The sequence below is a fragment of the Setaria italica genome, chromosome III (genome assembly GCF_000263155.2).
Source record: "Setaria italica strain Yugu1 chromosome III, Setaria_italica_v2.0, whole genome shotgun sequence".
NCBI lineage: Eukaryota > Viridiplantae > Streptophyta > Magnoliopsida > Poales > Poaceae > Setaria > Setaria italica.
Window position 1 is genome coordinate 44,051,701 of NC_028452.1, and position 15,317 is coordinate 44,067,017.

The 15,317-nt window shown below is 51.0% G+C and overlaps 2 protein-coding genes across 2 annotated transcripts; one reads left to right on the forward strand and one right to left on the reverse strand.

Moving 5' to 3' along the window:
* The first annotated feature begins 2,824 nt into the window (after positions 1-2,824).
* On the forward strand, positions 2,825-5,520 carry LOC101772944 (pollen-specific leucine-rich repeat extensin-like protein 3). The gene has a single exon (XM_004964020.1). It carries the CDS (start codon positions 2,825-2,827, stop codon positions 5,231-5,233), a length of 2,409 nt encoding a protein of 802 aa, XP_004964077.1. The 3' UTR covers positions 5,234-5,520.
* Positions 5,521-7,932: 2,412 nt separating this feature from the next.
* LOC101758486 (rapid alkalinization factor) lies at positions 7,933-8,918 on the reverse strand. The gene has a single exon (XM_004962764.3). It carries the CDS (start codon positions 8,652-8,654, stop codon positions 8,301-8,303), a length of 354 nt encoding a protein of 117 aa, XP_004962821.1. The 5' UTR covers positions 8,655-8,918; the 3' UTR covers positions 7,933-8,300.
* Between the last annotated feature and the right edge of the window lie 6,399 nt (positions 8,919-15,317).

The following is a 15,317-nucleotide window of genomic DNA, read 5'->3' on the forward strand; positions in this document are numbered from 1 at the left end:
AACGTTTGCTTTTTGTTGTCATTCCCCTATGCTACGTGCGTAATGTTTCCAAACTCCATCCCTCCAGTAAGAAATTAACCTATGGGATACATAGAAGTTTTGCCTAGTTTATTTTGGAATTTGGCTCATGCTGAAGGATGGTACTAAGAAAAGAAATTTGGCATGTTCGTCCAGGTTTACATCAGAGTCATGTACCAGATCCAGAATAGACAGCAATATTTGTCACTAATGGAAGGCCAAAGGAGATAAAGGTTCTGCTGCAAGAATTCCTCATGCCTCCCATTCCCAACGTATGCCTATGCTATTACTTGTCCAGAAAGAGTTACGAGTGATTGAGTGAACCATAGTAGAGAAGCGAGCTCTTTTCAAGCACATGTGTTGTATCTACATCACTTGGCCTTAAACAACCATAAGTCGTTGGCCTTGAACTTTTGTCTTACATCACTTGCTCTTTTCTGTCCTTCATACTGTAAAGTTTAGTGAGCCTCAGAAACAAGTAGCTTTAGAACTAGTTGACCTATAGGATCAGCAAGCGTTCAGTTTACCACATGACTCCCTGAAATAAAGTGAATTGCTGCACCTATCTCTATGCATGTATCACTGATTCATTATTTTCCTTCAGACATGAACTAATTTACTGTTGTATTTTTCTTATTACTGACTATTGCATGGCTGGGTTCTACAATATATGAAGCAACTTAATTTGATTTGTCAAACTTGTACCAACAAATACAGAGGGCTAAGGTAGTAATTCTCTGACCGTATCACATGTTCTGCTTCACAGTGGTTCACTGTTTTCTTCAAGGACTGGTTCACAAGAACTCGAGCAACGTACTCTCACCTCTTAGGATTTTCAAAAATATATAAGTGCAGCAAGTAAATTCAATTATGCAAAACCTAAATGGGTAAATACATGATCATTGGGTAATAAGAAATTCCATAAGTACTCTGAGGCTCTCCCTTGTTCGGTTTTTTTACAAGATTTAGCGTTATTGCCGACGGTTATCCACTACTCTTACGCACTGTTGTCTGGCATTGTTGATTGGTGGTTTCGGAGATTCAACTGTACCCTCAGGAAATAGTCCTGTGACACTTCAGCACCATCGGAAATTGGATGATAAAATTATAAACAAAGTAACCACTCTCGGCCACTCCCTTAAAACCGTCGGCAAAACTTTTGAATGAGCATTCACAACAGCTGAATCGGCAAAACTTATGCTCGCACAAAGTGGGATTTCCTAAACTCCAGTGAGAGCTCATTCTGCTCACTATGCCCATCTGGAAACTCCAATTCCTGGGGGTCAGGTTCGTGGATGCACGGAGCTTCAGCATAGCCTTTCCAATTCGCATAACTCACTGTCTACAGCTCGGCCGAATAGCACCTAAGTGCCAATCCTTGTTGATAAGGAAAGCCCGGATGCCTGCTACTGGGGTTGGTATGGGCAAACCTACTCTTGTTCACACCCAAATCCAAATAATTACTATCCACTCTTTCCCCTCCCCAATCCCACTCATATCCAATGGATAATTAACTTTGTAATATATATATATATATATATATATATCCAATTGATTAATTTTACCCTTCCCATTATTTGCTGCCCGCTATTCTTGATACCTTCCATGCTTACAGTGCACCTAGTCCAATATACTCCCTCCATCCTGAAATATATAAGGCATCAAAGGGTCCAAAATTTGTCCCCAAATATAAGGCGTTCTAGGAGTTTTTGGCAAGTACTCAATTAAAAACTTGGCAAATATTTCCCTTGTTAACCGAAAAACTTGTCTTGTATTACCATTAGCTAAAGGTACATGAGACATTTGCCCACCTCATTAATCTCTTAAAAATCCTACGATACTTTGTATTTCAGGACGGAGGGAGTACAAGAGTTAGGAAATACATGTTTGTTCTCAAAAGTCCACTCTTTCCAAAGAGATGTACCGGCAATCAAATATATTAGTTCTCTGTAACCATGGCACGCATGACATGCTATATTTAGGCCTAAATTTGGTCTCACGACTTATTAACTTTAATTTCCCTGTTAAACCATCACTGAACTGGATGCCAAATTTACCATGCCCTGACACATTGACTCCTCACCATTAAGTATAACTGAATGGTTTTTTTTCTTAGGATACGTACAATAAAATTTTTTTTCATTTTTCAAGTACTGTTGCTGCCTCACTCGGTTCTACTATATCTGAAATATATAGTTTGGAAAGTTGCATAAAGTTAGCTCGATCAGTGAAATTTATATAGTCCAATACAAAGGAGCAAGGACTAATTAAAACCATTGTTTTGTCTCACAAAAGTTCTCTGTTTTGTTTTCGGAACTTCCTCACTAAAGATTGAGAACAAACTCACTCATTCAAATTTCAAAAGGGATGCATGTTTGCTATAAGATATATCATCTAAACTAAGAACACTAAATCTATAGTCCCTGCGCACAGGATGCCAGGTTATGATGCTGTCTACCTGGTTCCCTGCATCGTCGGAGGAGGCACGCTTCTGCTGCTGCATCACCAACCACAGGTCGACCAACCTCATGCCAAATTTAGCATGCCATGAGCCCATGACATATCGACACCTCACCAGAGAGAGCGAGGAACAACGGTCAAAGCAGCTGTACGTCCACGTGTCCCTCCTTTCCTGCCAAGAACACAGCAACCACCAGACCGCAACGTCCATCTCCGGGACGCGCGCGCCGCCGCTCGAGCTCGGCCGTGTCCTCTCGTCGCCGGAGGCCTATATCTTCCCCACCTCCATATAGCAAGCACCGCAAGGGGTGGCCTCCCGCACTGCCCCTTCCCACCCGCCCCAACAATGGAGGCCACCTACCGCCGCCGCCTGGCGCTCGTCGCCTATCTCGCCGGCGCCCTGCTCGCGGCGGCCGCGGCCGCCTCCGCGCTGTCCGACGCCGAGGCCTCCGCCATCGCGCGGCGGCAGCTTCTGGCCCTCCGCGAGGGCGACGGCGACCTCCCCGACGACTTCGAGTTCGAGATCCGCGTCGACGTCACCTTCGCCAACGACCGGCTCCGCCGCGCGTACGCGGCGCTCCAGGCCTGGCGCCGCGCCATCTACTCCGACCCCCGGAACTTCACCGGCGGCTGGGTCGGCGCCGACGTGTGCTCCTACTTCGGCGTCACATGCGCTCCGGCTCTCGACGACAACGCCACTACCGTCGTCGCGGGCGTCGACCTCAACGGCGGCGACATCGCGGGGTACCTCCCCGCCGAGCTCGGCCTCCTGACCGACCTCGCCTTCTTCCACATCAACTCCAACCGCTTCTGCGGAGTCATCCCCAAGAGCTTCAGCCGCCTCGCACTCCTCCACGAGCTCGACGTCAGCAACAACCGCTTCGTCGGCGGCTTCCCCCACGTCGTGCTCGAGATCCCCGTGCTCAAGTACCTCGACCTCCGGTACAACGACTTCGACGGTGAGCTCCCGCCGCAGCTCTTCGAGAAGGACCTCGACGCCATCTTCGTCAACAGCAACCGCTTCGTCGGCGTCATCCCGGAGAACTTCGGCAACTCGACGGCCTCGGTGGTCGTGCTCGCTGACAACGCCTTCGTCGGATGCATCCCTCGTAGCGTCGGCCGAATGGTCGGCACACTCGACGAGCTCGTGCTGCTCGACAACCGCCTTGATGGCTGCATCCCGCCGGAGCTCGCCGAGCTCGTCAACACCACGGTAGTCGACGTCAGCGGAAATGAGCTAGTCGGAACGCTGCCGGAGGGGATGGTCAACATGACCGGGCTGCAGCAGCTCGCCGTTTCGAGGAACAGGCTCGCCGGCGGCGTGCTGGAGCGCGTCTGTGAGCTCCCGGCGCTCTCCAACTTCAGCTTCGCGCACAACTTCTTCAGCGTCGAGCCAGCGGCGTGCGTGCCGGCGGCGAACAAGCTCGTGGCACTCGACGACGCCGGCAACTGCCTCGGCGGCGGGCGCCCTGAGCAGAAGCCGGCGCCGGAGTGCGCGCCCGTGCTTGCTCACCCCGTCGACTGCCGCAAGAACGCATGCTCGGCGGGGCCATCTTACACGCCGTCGCCGAAGAAGCACGCGCCCGCGCCGCCGACGCCTGTGCCGCCCACACCTGTGGCCAAGCCACAAACGCCGCCTAACCCACCGGCTCCCATCAGTTCGCCACCAGTAATGCCGGCACCGGCACCGGCACCAGTACCACCACCGGTGAAATCGTCTCCTCCACCAGTTCCAGTGAGCTCGCCTCCACCACCGGCTCCGGTGAGCTCGCCACCACCACCAGTGAAGTCGCCTCCTCCACTGGCTCCGGTGAGCTCACCTTCCCCACCTGTGAAATCGCCTCCGCCACCGGCTCCAGTGAGCTCGCCACCACCACCAGTGAAGTCACCTCCACCTTCGGCGCCTGTGAGTTCACCACCTCCACAAGTGAAATCCCCTCCACCACCGGCTCCGGTGAGCTCGCCACCACCACCAGTAAAGTCACCTCCACCTCCGGCACCGGTTAGCTCACCGCCACCACCAGTGAAGTCCCCTCCACCACCAGCTCCGGTGAGCTCGCCACCACCACCGGTCAAATCTCCTCCACCTCCAGCACCAGTTAGTTCACCACCGCCACCTGTGAAATCCCCTCCACCACCGGCTCCGGTGAACTCGCCACCACCACCAGTCAAATCTCCTCCACCTCCAGCACCAGTGAGCTCGCCTCCACCGCCGGTGAAATCCCCACCTCCTCCAGCTCCGGTAAGCTCACCACCACCACCTGTAAAATCACCTCCCCCACCGACTCCAGTGAGCTCACCTCCGCCTCCTGTAAAATCACCTCCCCCACCGACTCCAGTGAGCTCACCTCCGCCTCCTGTAAAATCACCTCCCCCACCGGCTCCAGTGAGCTCACCGCCACCGCCCGTAAAATCACCTCCCCCGCCAACTCCGATGAGCTCACCGCCGCCACCTGCAAAATCCCTGCCACCACCGACACCGGTGACTTCTCCACCTCCACCAAACAAATCACCACCCCCACCAGCTCCGGTAAGCTCACCGCCTCCCCCGGTGAAGTCTCCTCCACCACCTGCACCGGTCAGCTCACCACCCCCACCGGTCATCTCTCCACCCCCGCCGGTCCCCATGAGCTCACCACCTCCACCGGTAGTACCATCACCACCGCCTCCACCAGCACTAGAAGATGTAATCCTGCCACCGATCTTGGCGCAGAAGTACGCTTCGCCGCCACCGCCTCAGTTCCAAGGGTACTAAGCAGTGATTACAGCATGCTCTAACTATACACTGACACTGAGAGATGATCATGATGACGGGAGGTGCAATGATCGGCTGATCATAGTAGAATGGGTACCTGCGTGCGTGCGTGGATATGTGAATATTGAGTATAGGTGGCGTACGCATGTACCAACGTGTGCACATGTAAGTTGACTGGAGAAGAGGAAGAATGTGCAAAAGCAGAGGGGAACTATGGTCGCATCACGACGCATTGTAAGAAGTTTTTGGGATTCTTATGCAGAATGTGAGGGGCGGGTGTTTTTCTATCTGGCTTGGGAGACTTAAATTGATGTTGCCAAACAATAGGAGTAACAAAAATGAAAGTATTCACGTGACCAAGAACAAAGCCTAAACTAAAGCTAAACGTACACATGCTAGTCTTCTTGTACTAATGATGTCCTTAATATTTAGTTTAGAACTTTGCCAGTCACTCTAGTTCTCTCCTTTGACTCTTGATTCCACATAGGATGTCTCAAGTCATCAGAATGCCAAGAAGCCAAATGGCCAGATGAAGGGGTATGCATAGGCTAGGGGTCCAAAACTAACAGTTGATCAATGTCACCCAAGAAGAGAAAGGAAATGCCAGATGAACCTACCGATGATCATCCTTTTCGAATGCTTAATCATCGCATGCAATTCCCATAGTGTAGCGTGTATAGGAAATTAAAGCTGAATCCCCCATCCTCTTTTCGCATTTGTCTTGATGAAACTACGAAATGTAGTACTTGAATACTCCCTCTGTTTTTTCACATGTCAATTAGGTTTGTCTTAAGTTAAATTTGTTCGACTTTGTATGGCGTGGTCTATGCCTCGAGTCACTCGGTCTTTGCATCCATTGTCGATCCAATGTCGAATGAATAACTCTGATCTGGTCCATAGAGTTTGTTCTGCGTGGCTCGGAAAGATCGATCACATGCATTGTGGAATACTTCTTGTAGTTTGCTTTCCAACTAAATGCTTTTGTTCATCTACAAATCTACAATACGCATTATTCAACATCACACACTTCATAAAAAGGGGCAGCTTAATTACAGTTTGCTGATCGATTTCCTAGCGTATTTCTCAGTACACGACCCCGACACGCTGCTTACTACTTTGTTCATCCATCTCCACAACTCCACTTAAATCCGGGAAGGTCGTCAGATTACAGCTTGTTTGAGTCTTAAAAGTTATGCACGACGGATTGATAGTCCTCTGGTAACTAAGAATCACACGTACAAAGAGGGCTTTTGGTTGACAGAACACAAATAAAAATGCATCCATGCATATGCAAAAATCTTGACTAGTTTCTTGTACATACGAACCAGATTTGTATGAAAATATGAAAGATTGTTCCATTCCATCATCCTACAACAAAGTTAATGAATAGCACCTCTTAAATCTAAATAACTACTAGATTTTCAATCATAAATAACTGCATCGGACTTACTGTCCTGCGTATGCACTTATCGCTTGCAATGCGAACGCCTCTTGTAATTTACTTTGTAGCTAGCGCCTAGCTACATGTTTGGACAAAATTCGTACGGCGAGGACAAGAAACCGCTCCGCTAATTTGAATCGCTGGGACACAACTTGCCCGGCCCAACCGTGCGTGGGTCGCAGCAGGCCGGCGGCGTGGTACTGGGCCCGCCTTCAGCCCCTCCCAGCCGAACCGAACCCACCCCTCCCTCCTCCTATGGGCCCGTGGCCTAGTTAACTATGGGCCACGGCCCAGTTAACTATGGGAGGCCTCATAATCAGCCCGTACGTACGTCGACCAGGCCCAGCCCATGTCGACCCTCATCTAGAAGCATCGTCCGCCCACTCTAGCAGCCAGCATTCATTCATCAGAGTACTAGTTAAAGTACTCTTGGTCTGCGGACATGCAAACAGGTCATTTATTCCCTCGAATAAACAAACAGGAAATCCACATGGCTTGCAGAATAAATGGAGATGCTCCATCACCACCCCGAAGAACACGGCACTGATTCCTCTCACCAAACGTCCAGATGGATCCACCACAGGGAAATGTTTGCCAAACAAAATGGTTTCTTTGCTCCCAGCAGAATTTAGTCCACAAAGCTCACAATTTGAGCCGCAACCATGGCAATGCTTATGACTCTACAACCTGGATTTATAAGTTATAACAGTGCAAAAAAAAAAACTAAGAACATCTACAAGTCATGGACTGCCTGAACATATTCAATCAAGAGAGGAGACCAGCGGCATCAATCAGTCAGGTCATACTAACAAACAGGCGCAGCAACGTGGCTCTCACTAACCTATGCTGCAAGAACCAGTATTAAACAAAGAGCTTCAACACATGGTGGTGCCGTACATGTTTCCAGCACGCAGGTTAGAAAACTAGAAATCGAACGAGAACAAAGACGCATGTTCTTGAGTTCTTCCATGTTTCATGATGGTGACCTGAGGTATCATGGCACACAACAACCATCCATCCCTGCAAGTTCTCCAATGCAGGTAATGGATGGATGAAACCAAGAGCAGGGGGCACACAGATCTGTTGCAGAACAGTAGCAATCCGTTGATGTTTTTCACCTGGTTAGCTGAATGAAGCAATTTGTTGCTGTTCTTCACAGGATTGCTGCTCTAGATCTGAATGTCTGAATGAAAGGAACACCAACAAAAACCACAGCAATTCATCCCCATTCAATTGCTACCAGCAAAGCAATAATCAGTAAAGCAAGCTCTGGACTTTATTTTAACAATCCATCCAGCAGAAGGCAGAGATCAACCAAGCAAGCCATCAATCAAAAGAATAAGAGTATTTATGTTCATATTAAGCAGCCATAGGGGCTCGAATCAATCGATCTCTTACTTTACAACAGCAGGAACAAACACAAATCCATACAGCGGCAATGAACAAATCCATAGCTCTAGTAGTACTTGTAAACAGTAGCAGCAGCAAAAGAAAAGAACTTATTTTTTTTTTGGACTCGGGAGACGGCGGAGGAGCGGCGAAAGATCCGGCATTTCCCCGCTCCCACCGGCGGATCCGGCGGCGGAGGGCACCGGAGGAGGGAGGGGGCGGCCATGGAGGAGGAGCTCAGCCGCGGCAGCGGGTGATGCGGGAGCACCCGCGGTGGTAGGGGTTGGCCTGGGCGCCGGGGCGGCAGTTGTAGTAGCTGGCGCCGCGGCGGGAGCAGGGCACGTTGTCCCGGCGGAGCGCGCCGTAGCTGATGTAGCCGCGGCCCCTGAGGATGCGGCGGTGCGACTCCGCCGACGCGGAGCCCAGCTCCTCCTCCTCCTCCTCGGCCAGGCACTCGGCCACCGTACCGCGGCACTCCCTCCGGCCGGCGCCGGCGGAGAGGAAGCCCAGGTCCATGTCGATGGACGCCGACGCCGACGCCGAGGCCGCCACGGCCAGGAGCAGGATGAGCGCCAGCGCGAGCTTCGCCATCGCCTGAGCTTCGCGCAGGTGCTCGACGGAATGCAAGAAACGGCGGCGGCGGCGAGGGGGAGAAGACGGAGGAGGGGAAAGCGCGTTGGGGAGAGAGAAAGCCTGAGCTGTCTTGGTGTCTAGTGGTGATGCGAGCTCGTGAGGAGTGGAGAGAGAGAGGGTCTGCAGGGGAGGGGAGAGAGAGAGAGAGGGGCTAGAGAGAGATAAAGGGGTGGGGATAAGCGTGTGGAGGTGGCGGACGCAACGGAACGCGGCGCCGAGCGGGCGGGCGGGCGGACGGTGCGCGGCGCATAGGACAGCGGCGCACGGCGGGTCGGCAGCACAACTGGGCACAGCTCATCATCAAGGCGGCCTGCAGATGCCGAGGGGCATAGTGGTCAAAAGGACAGCGACATGTGCCGTGGATCCAGGCGGGAGGGGTAATGGCGGTGGCGGCGTGAGCAGAACCTAAACCTAATCACGGGGGAGCTAATCAGCCAGGTGGCGAGCACGATTGATGGTGATTGGCCGCTGATTAGGCGTCTGATGTTTAAGCATTTGTTTGGTTTGAGAGTTGGAATGGGTCGGACCCAGATGGATTCATGTGTTTGGTTTGAGATTCATGTGAGTTGGGATGAACTCAGAAGAGAATATACCTCCTAGATGCGGGTTGGAACGATTCCTTCGAATCGAGCGGACCGATCCAACCAACTTCGCTCCCGTTCACTCGATGTTTTCTCCATCAGGCGCGGTCGAGCGCACGCGCGAAGGTGTTACGCCACTGGCCATGGTGAGCTCCGTCTGGGGCCTCCTCCGCCGGCCAGGGTGACCTCGCGCTCCATCTGGGCCCTCCGCCGCCAGCCGAGGCGAGCTCGAGCTCCCCCACTAGCCGGGGTGATCTCGCGCTAAGCCCTAGGGGGCTCCGCCGCGTGCCGAGGCGAGCTTGAGCTTGGCCCAGGGAAGCTCTACCCCCACGGGTTTGGCCCTAGGCAAGAAGGATGTGGACGGCGGACGGCGCAGCAGGGAGGACGGCGCAGGGAGGAGGGCGCGGGGAGGACGGCGGTGAGGACTGGGGAGGATGGCGCTGTGGCGGAACCACCTCGGATTACCTTGATTAAAGCACGGTTAAGTCGCCTGACACACGACACTCATGCCTTACTCAAGTTAACTCGAAGTGCCGTCGGATTTCATCCGATTTAACCACTTAACAGGATCGGATTAGCAAAACTCACACGAAGACGAGCGGTTCCAGAGAATACAATAGATCCACTGAGTTAAACAAGTTTGATAATTTAGTTCAACATCAAAATGAAAATCAGAGTTTTACAAGATTCAAAAGCAGCGGAAAGGTAAATTAGCGGAAGCTAGCGCCGGGGTCGGATGTCCCTGATGAGGCCGATCAGGACATCAGTGATCCCTTTCCTCGCCGTCCGAGGAGGGATCCCACTCAACCGTCCAACCCGGAGGGAGCTGGGGCGGCCAAGTGCCAACAGGAGCAAACTCAGGAGCTGCAACTTCACCTGAAAAGAGAGCCACAAATAAGGCTGAGCTGCTAAGCTCAACAAGACTTAACCGACCGGTGGTAAAACTACTCCACCACGTCTAGACACGCAAGGCTCTTTGGCTGAGGGGTTTATTTGCCAAAAGCGACTATGCTAGATCCTTGCTTTCAAGTTTTAGCTCAAATTCTAAGTTCATTAACCAGTCTACGTTGGCATCTTACTCTGAACAAACATAGATCCAACTTTATGTATATAAGCTCATCATCAAGACCATGTCATCATCAGACTCTTTCATTACTCAGTGTAGCATAGCGATCAAGCAGTCTCAAACTGTGAGAGGCAGACGAACCAATTCGGTTTTCTTAACCATGCATGGCGAACCTAATCTCACGACATCCGCGCACCACAAGGGTCGCTTCCTGTGTCGGCCGTCCCCATCAATTCCCAGGCACGTGTCAGGTCCAAACTTCCCTTGGCATGCAATGCTCCACAGTCCCAGCCTCTACCGTACTGTGACCGCACTTGCACCCACATGATGCACCATGGGAACCTTGTTCCAAGGACAGCAGGGGTATAAGCCACACCCTAGTTCAATCAGGTACTAGGCTTCCCCATCCCATACTAGGTATGAGATTAGTGCTTTCAAACACTTGATCATGAACACCACCACTGTCGGGCCTTAACAGATTCCATAGACAGACGGGGCGATCAACCGACCACCAAAAGAGTTAACCAAAACCCGACCCCGTCCATCGTCCTTATAGTTGTAACAGAAGGAGAACAACCAACTCCTATAACTCGCGAGTGACAGGAAATCACTCGACTTTTACCGCTTCCTAATTAAGCATAGCAACTATTCGGTCCAACAACTAGTGTTCAGATCGAAGGAACTATGTCATGCATCTAAGGTTGCAAACAACTCCTATACGTAAATGCACAAACATGAGAAAGAAGGCATGCGCAAGTTTGGGAAACTTTGGGGTTCATGCTCCGGGGCTTGCCTTCAAGGGCAGGGAAGGGAAGCTGGTCTTCAGCTGGGGTGACTTCGGCTTCTGGAACTGGTAGCTCAGCTACAGCTCCATCTTCTGGCACCGGATGCAGCTCGTAGACGCCGTCAGCAAGACGAAACTCTACACGAATGCAATGCAGGAGTTAGTGTTTAGACGGTTATTTCAACAGCAACACTCGCAAGTCTTAGCCCAGAAACTTGTAGCAAGGCTACGGAAAAGTGTGGGGGTTCAAGCTTCAGTGGATAGAGAACAAGACCAAGGGTTGGATTGGAAGAAACTTATGATCTGACCCTTAAACCTTAAGGGATAACTGTGTTTGGGGTCCTCAGATCTATTACAGAGAAGTCCCCGAAATCTTACACAGATACCCTCGGGTCAATGAAAAAGATACAGCCGAGTCCTCGGGCGAGGCAGATAAGGGTCGGCTAACAGACAGGGTCGGGCGAGACGGAAAAGGGGTCGGGCGAACAGATAGGGTCGGGCGAACCGGTGAGGGGTCGGCAGCTTACCTTTGGTTTATAGGTGCAGCTTTGGGGTCGGGAAGGAGTAGACTTGGGCGGAAGGTCTTAAGCACTAAGGCTTGAGTGGCGGCGATGTCCGGTGGTGCTCCGGCGGCGGCGGAGCTTCTTGTGAGCAACAAGGAAGCTCTAGCACAGCGCGGAGGAGCAGGCGGCTGGGTGGATTGGGAGGGGCGGGTGTTGAGCGGAGATGAGAGTTCCTCAAGAACTTAGGTGGCGGCGCTCGAGCATGAAACAGAGGAACAAGGCGGCGAGGCAACGATGGCGAGGGGAACTCCAGTAGGACTCTGGCATTCCCTTTTATAGCTGCGCGGAAGAGAGAGAGAGAGTTGGAGTAGCACGAAGACCGGAAGAAAAGGATGGAGTGCGCTGCCATGGCGGCGATTGAGCGGTGATGGACAGCGGAGCAGGACTTCGGAGATAGCGTCCTCGGCTATTGGGCACGGGAGACAAGGTGGCGCAGGCGCGGTTTTGCCAAGGCTGAGGTTTGGCGGAGGCGGGCGTCGTCGTGCGGCGGATCTGATTGGTGTGACAGGGAGAACGGCGCTACAAGCGAGGTTGCAACAGGTGAAAAGACAGGCGGGCTGCGGCTGCGCGGGCGAGCGCGACTGTGTAGAGGCGGCGGAAAAGCCGGAAGGCATCGGGCCTTGCAGCCGGGGATCCGGTGAGATGATGATGGGCCCGAGCCGCGAGACGGTTTTGACGCAGCAGGCGGCAAAGCTCTGCCACAGCAGCGTCGGAGCACCAAGGTGCGGCCGGCGAGGGTGCGAGCGAGACGAGGCGCTGCAGAAAGGGTTGCAGAGGGGCTCCCGCTGCGATTGGGGAGGAGGGCGCAAGAATCCATCCTGTCGCGGCCGGCGACTGGGCGAAGCGGCGGGCGTCGGAGAAGTTGAGCCACGCGGCAGGGGAGCTCTGAAGCGGTGCAGGCCGCTCGAGTGCGTCTGCCTCGGGAGATCTGGGGAAAAGATTGCAGGTCCACCCACCAGTCTCGGTTTCTCCTCTGCTCCAGATTGAAAGGAACACTGTTGTTGAGACTTAGAAGGAACTGGCGGGGTGAGTTGGAGTCTTCAGGGGTTGGGACCGGGAACTGGAGTGGAGCACTCCTGCTCGGGAAGAGCTGAGATAGAGGAATTTTGGGACTCGGATCAAGATTAACTCGAAAGATTTAACCAGGATCGTTACAGGCGTAGGTGGGAGAAAGAAGATAGGTGAAAAAAGAGAGAATGACACGTGGGCCCACCATTGACAGGTGGGCTCCATAGATAATTGTTGCTATCAGTGTCACAATAGCATTCAACCCATCTCTCTCAACCTCTGCAACCAAATAAAAAATTGAGATGGACCTATCCCTCTCAACCGAACATGAAATAGTTCGAACTCAACCCATAAAATAGGGATGGGCCAACCTGATGGAGCCAACCCATTTCACTTGGTCCGAAACTAAACGCATGGTAAGATAACCTGTGAGAACATGCAGTGCAGGGTCGTGGAGCGCAGGCCAGGCTGTCAACCAGAGTGATGGCCAGGTATTTGAGGACAGATCACTTGAGGCTGTGACAAGTACTGCTTTGACTGATCGAGGAGGGCATTGCTCTGAAAACAGCAACTAGTGGCAACACAAGAGATTAAAACAATGTGTAGTACTATCAGGTTATCTGAGATAATTTTTCTGTTTAATCTCTCTCTCCCATAAAATGTGTAATAGTAGTTTAATACAGATTATTGCTGTTGTCAAATGACTATAGTACCCTTGTTAATTACCTTTTCCGCATATTTAGGCGTGATGTCTTTTTTCCCCCCTGATCGTGTACATCGTAGCATAAAAGGTAATTAGGGCTGGCAAATCTGTTTTCACCATTTGAGTAGGCATGCGAGGTAACTAAGTGGGCTCTAGTTTTGGTCAGGATTTTATTTTTTTTGTGGGATTTTTTTTCCCAAATGTTATCCAAGTATCCAACCATGATCCAAGTGCAGCATCTGTCGAATCAATGTTAACGGTCAAAGTGTCTTTGTCCTTTGTATAATTGTATTTACCGAGCCATGCTAATAACGTAATGTCACTGTGGGTTATTACTTTAGATATCGTTAACAAGTTTAGATATCGTCAAAGTGCTTAAGCTCACATGAATTCGCACGTTTAACTTAAACTGTGCCTTGCTCACCAGGACGGTTCGACAGTTGACATATCTCCTTAGCCTTTAATGAGCCAAGAAATGCTTCAAGGAGCCAAAGCCTTTTACAAAGTTGAACTAGCTGTGTATCATGATCCACCCTTGGTCTTACACTTACTCCAGCTTTTTTTTTCATTGCATAGTTTTCATAAAGTTAGTAACATAAAGTTATTGTTACTGGATAGGGGAAAACATGGGACTGCGCGAGACGTGGAATGACTTCCATTGCAACTTTGAGGCTGATTGGTTTGCTGCACGCCCCCTCGTCCAGGCTCCGCGCGTGCGACCTTAGCTTGATTGGTTACATGATTTAGGTACTGGGCCCAAAAAGGGTCCCCGAGCCTGGTTCCTGAGGTGCGGCTAGAACCTTCGTCTCCCTAGAGCTTGATTGGCTGGATGCGGCGTCGAGCACACGGGCGAGTGCATGTGAGAGGAAAATAGGTATATGCATGCAACCAATCAAAATTTCCCTATAGCCTGGCTGACACGAACCAAGCAACCAATCAACACCTCTTGCGCGCAATGAGCCTGTCCCTAGCCGGCCTGATTCCCTCGTACGAGTCGGGCTACGCTGAGAAGAGAACCAATCGGACCCTTTGAGTCCCTCGCATGGCACCTAGTCATTACAGACTCTTTTCAACCATGATAGGCTGTAATTTTTTCCTGATCTCAACCAAATTCTGTGCTGCATGGGTTTACAGGTGCTAGAAAGTAACCCACTCCAAACAAAGCCCTAGAACTCAAAACTACATTTGCGTATAATCTCAGTGCATGGATTACTCAGATAGCCATACAAAACTGTGGCTAAAATTTAGTTTGCAAATTTCATATAAATCTGTCCTCCCAATTGTTGTCATCATGCCCCTTTTTTCAGGCAGATCCTCTGTTTTTGTGCCTCTGTTGTCTGTTCACGAGATTTAAAAATTTAAATTCGAATTCAACGAGTAACCGGTAAGGCAAGGCATCTTTCACCTAACGTTATTCCTTCAGGCCAGGCAGTACAGACGTTGCCTTTATTTTTTTCAGAGACAGACGGCAGCTGTGTAGACCAGGCCCAGGTGGTCACAAGGGAATAGTTGGCTTCTCTCCTGTCCTCACGTGGAGCACCCGTTCTACCTTTGATTGCCAACCTTAAAATTATCATTCATATCTTTCAAATAAAACCTTTAAAATATATAAACCTGTCTTAGAAAACTCCATGCAGTCCTCTCCAAACGAATCATTTGCCTGCATTTTTTTTGGCCACCTCTACCTTTGACATCAAAATCATTACAAATCAATGCTCAAAACTGATACAAACAGCCACAGACAAACTGGTCAAATCCAGTTGGAAAGCGAAAACTACAAGCAGCACAAAAACGCCCCAATGTTAATTTTTTGACACCTTCGTTTCGGAAAAAAAATTGACACCGCAAATTAGTTGGGCAAGGGAGGAATGGCCCAATGTATGGTCATATATATATCATGGTTTAAGCATCCTGAA

Excerpts from the sequence above, each read along its gene's own strand:
- LOC101772944 (XM_004964020.1), top strand. The coding sequence starts at position 2,825 with ATGGAGGCCACCTACCGCCGCCGCCTGGCGCTCGTCGCCTATCTCGCC.
- LOC101758486 (XM_004962764.3), bottom strand. The coding sequence starts at position 8,654 with ATGGCGAAGCTCGCGCTGGCGCTCATCCTGCTCCTGGCCGTGGCGGCC.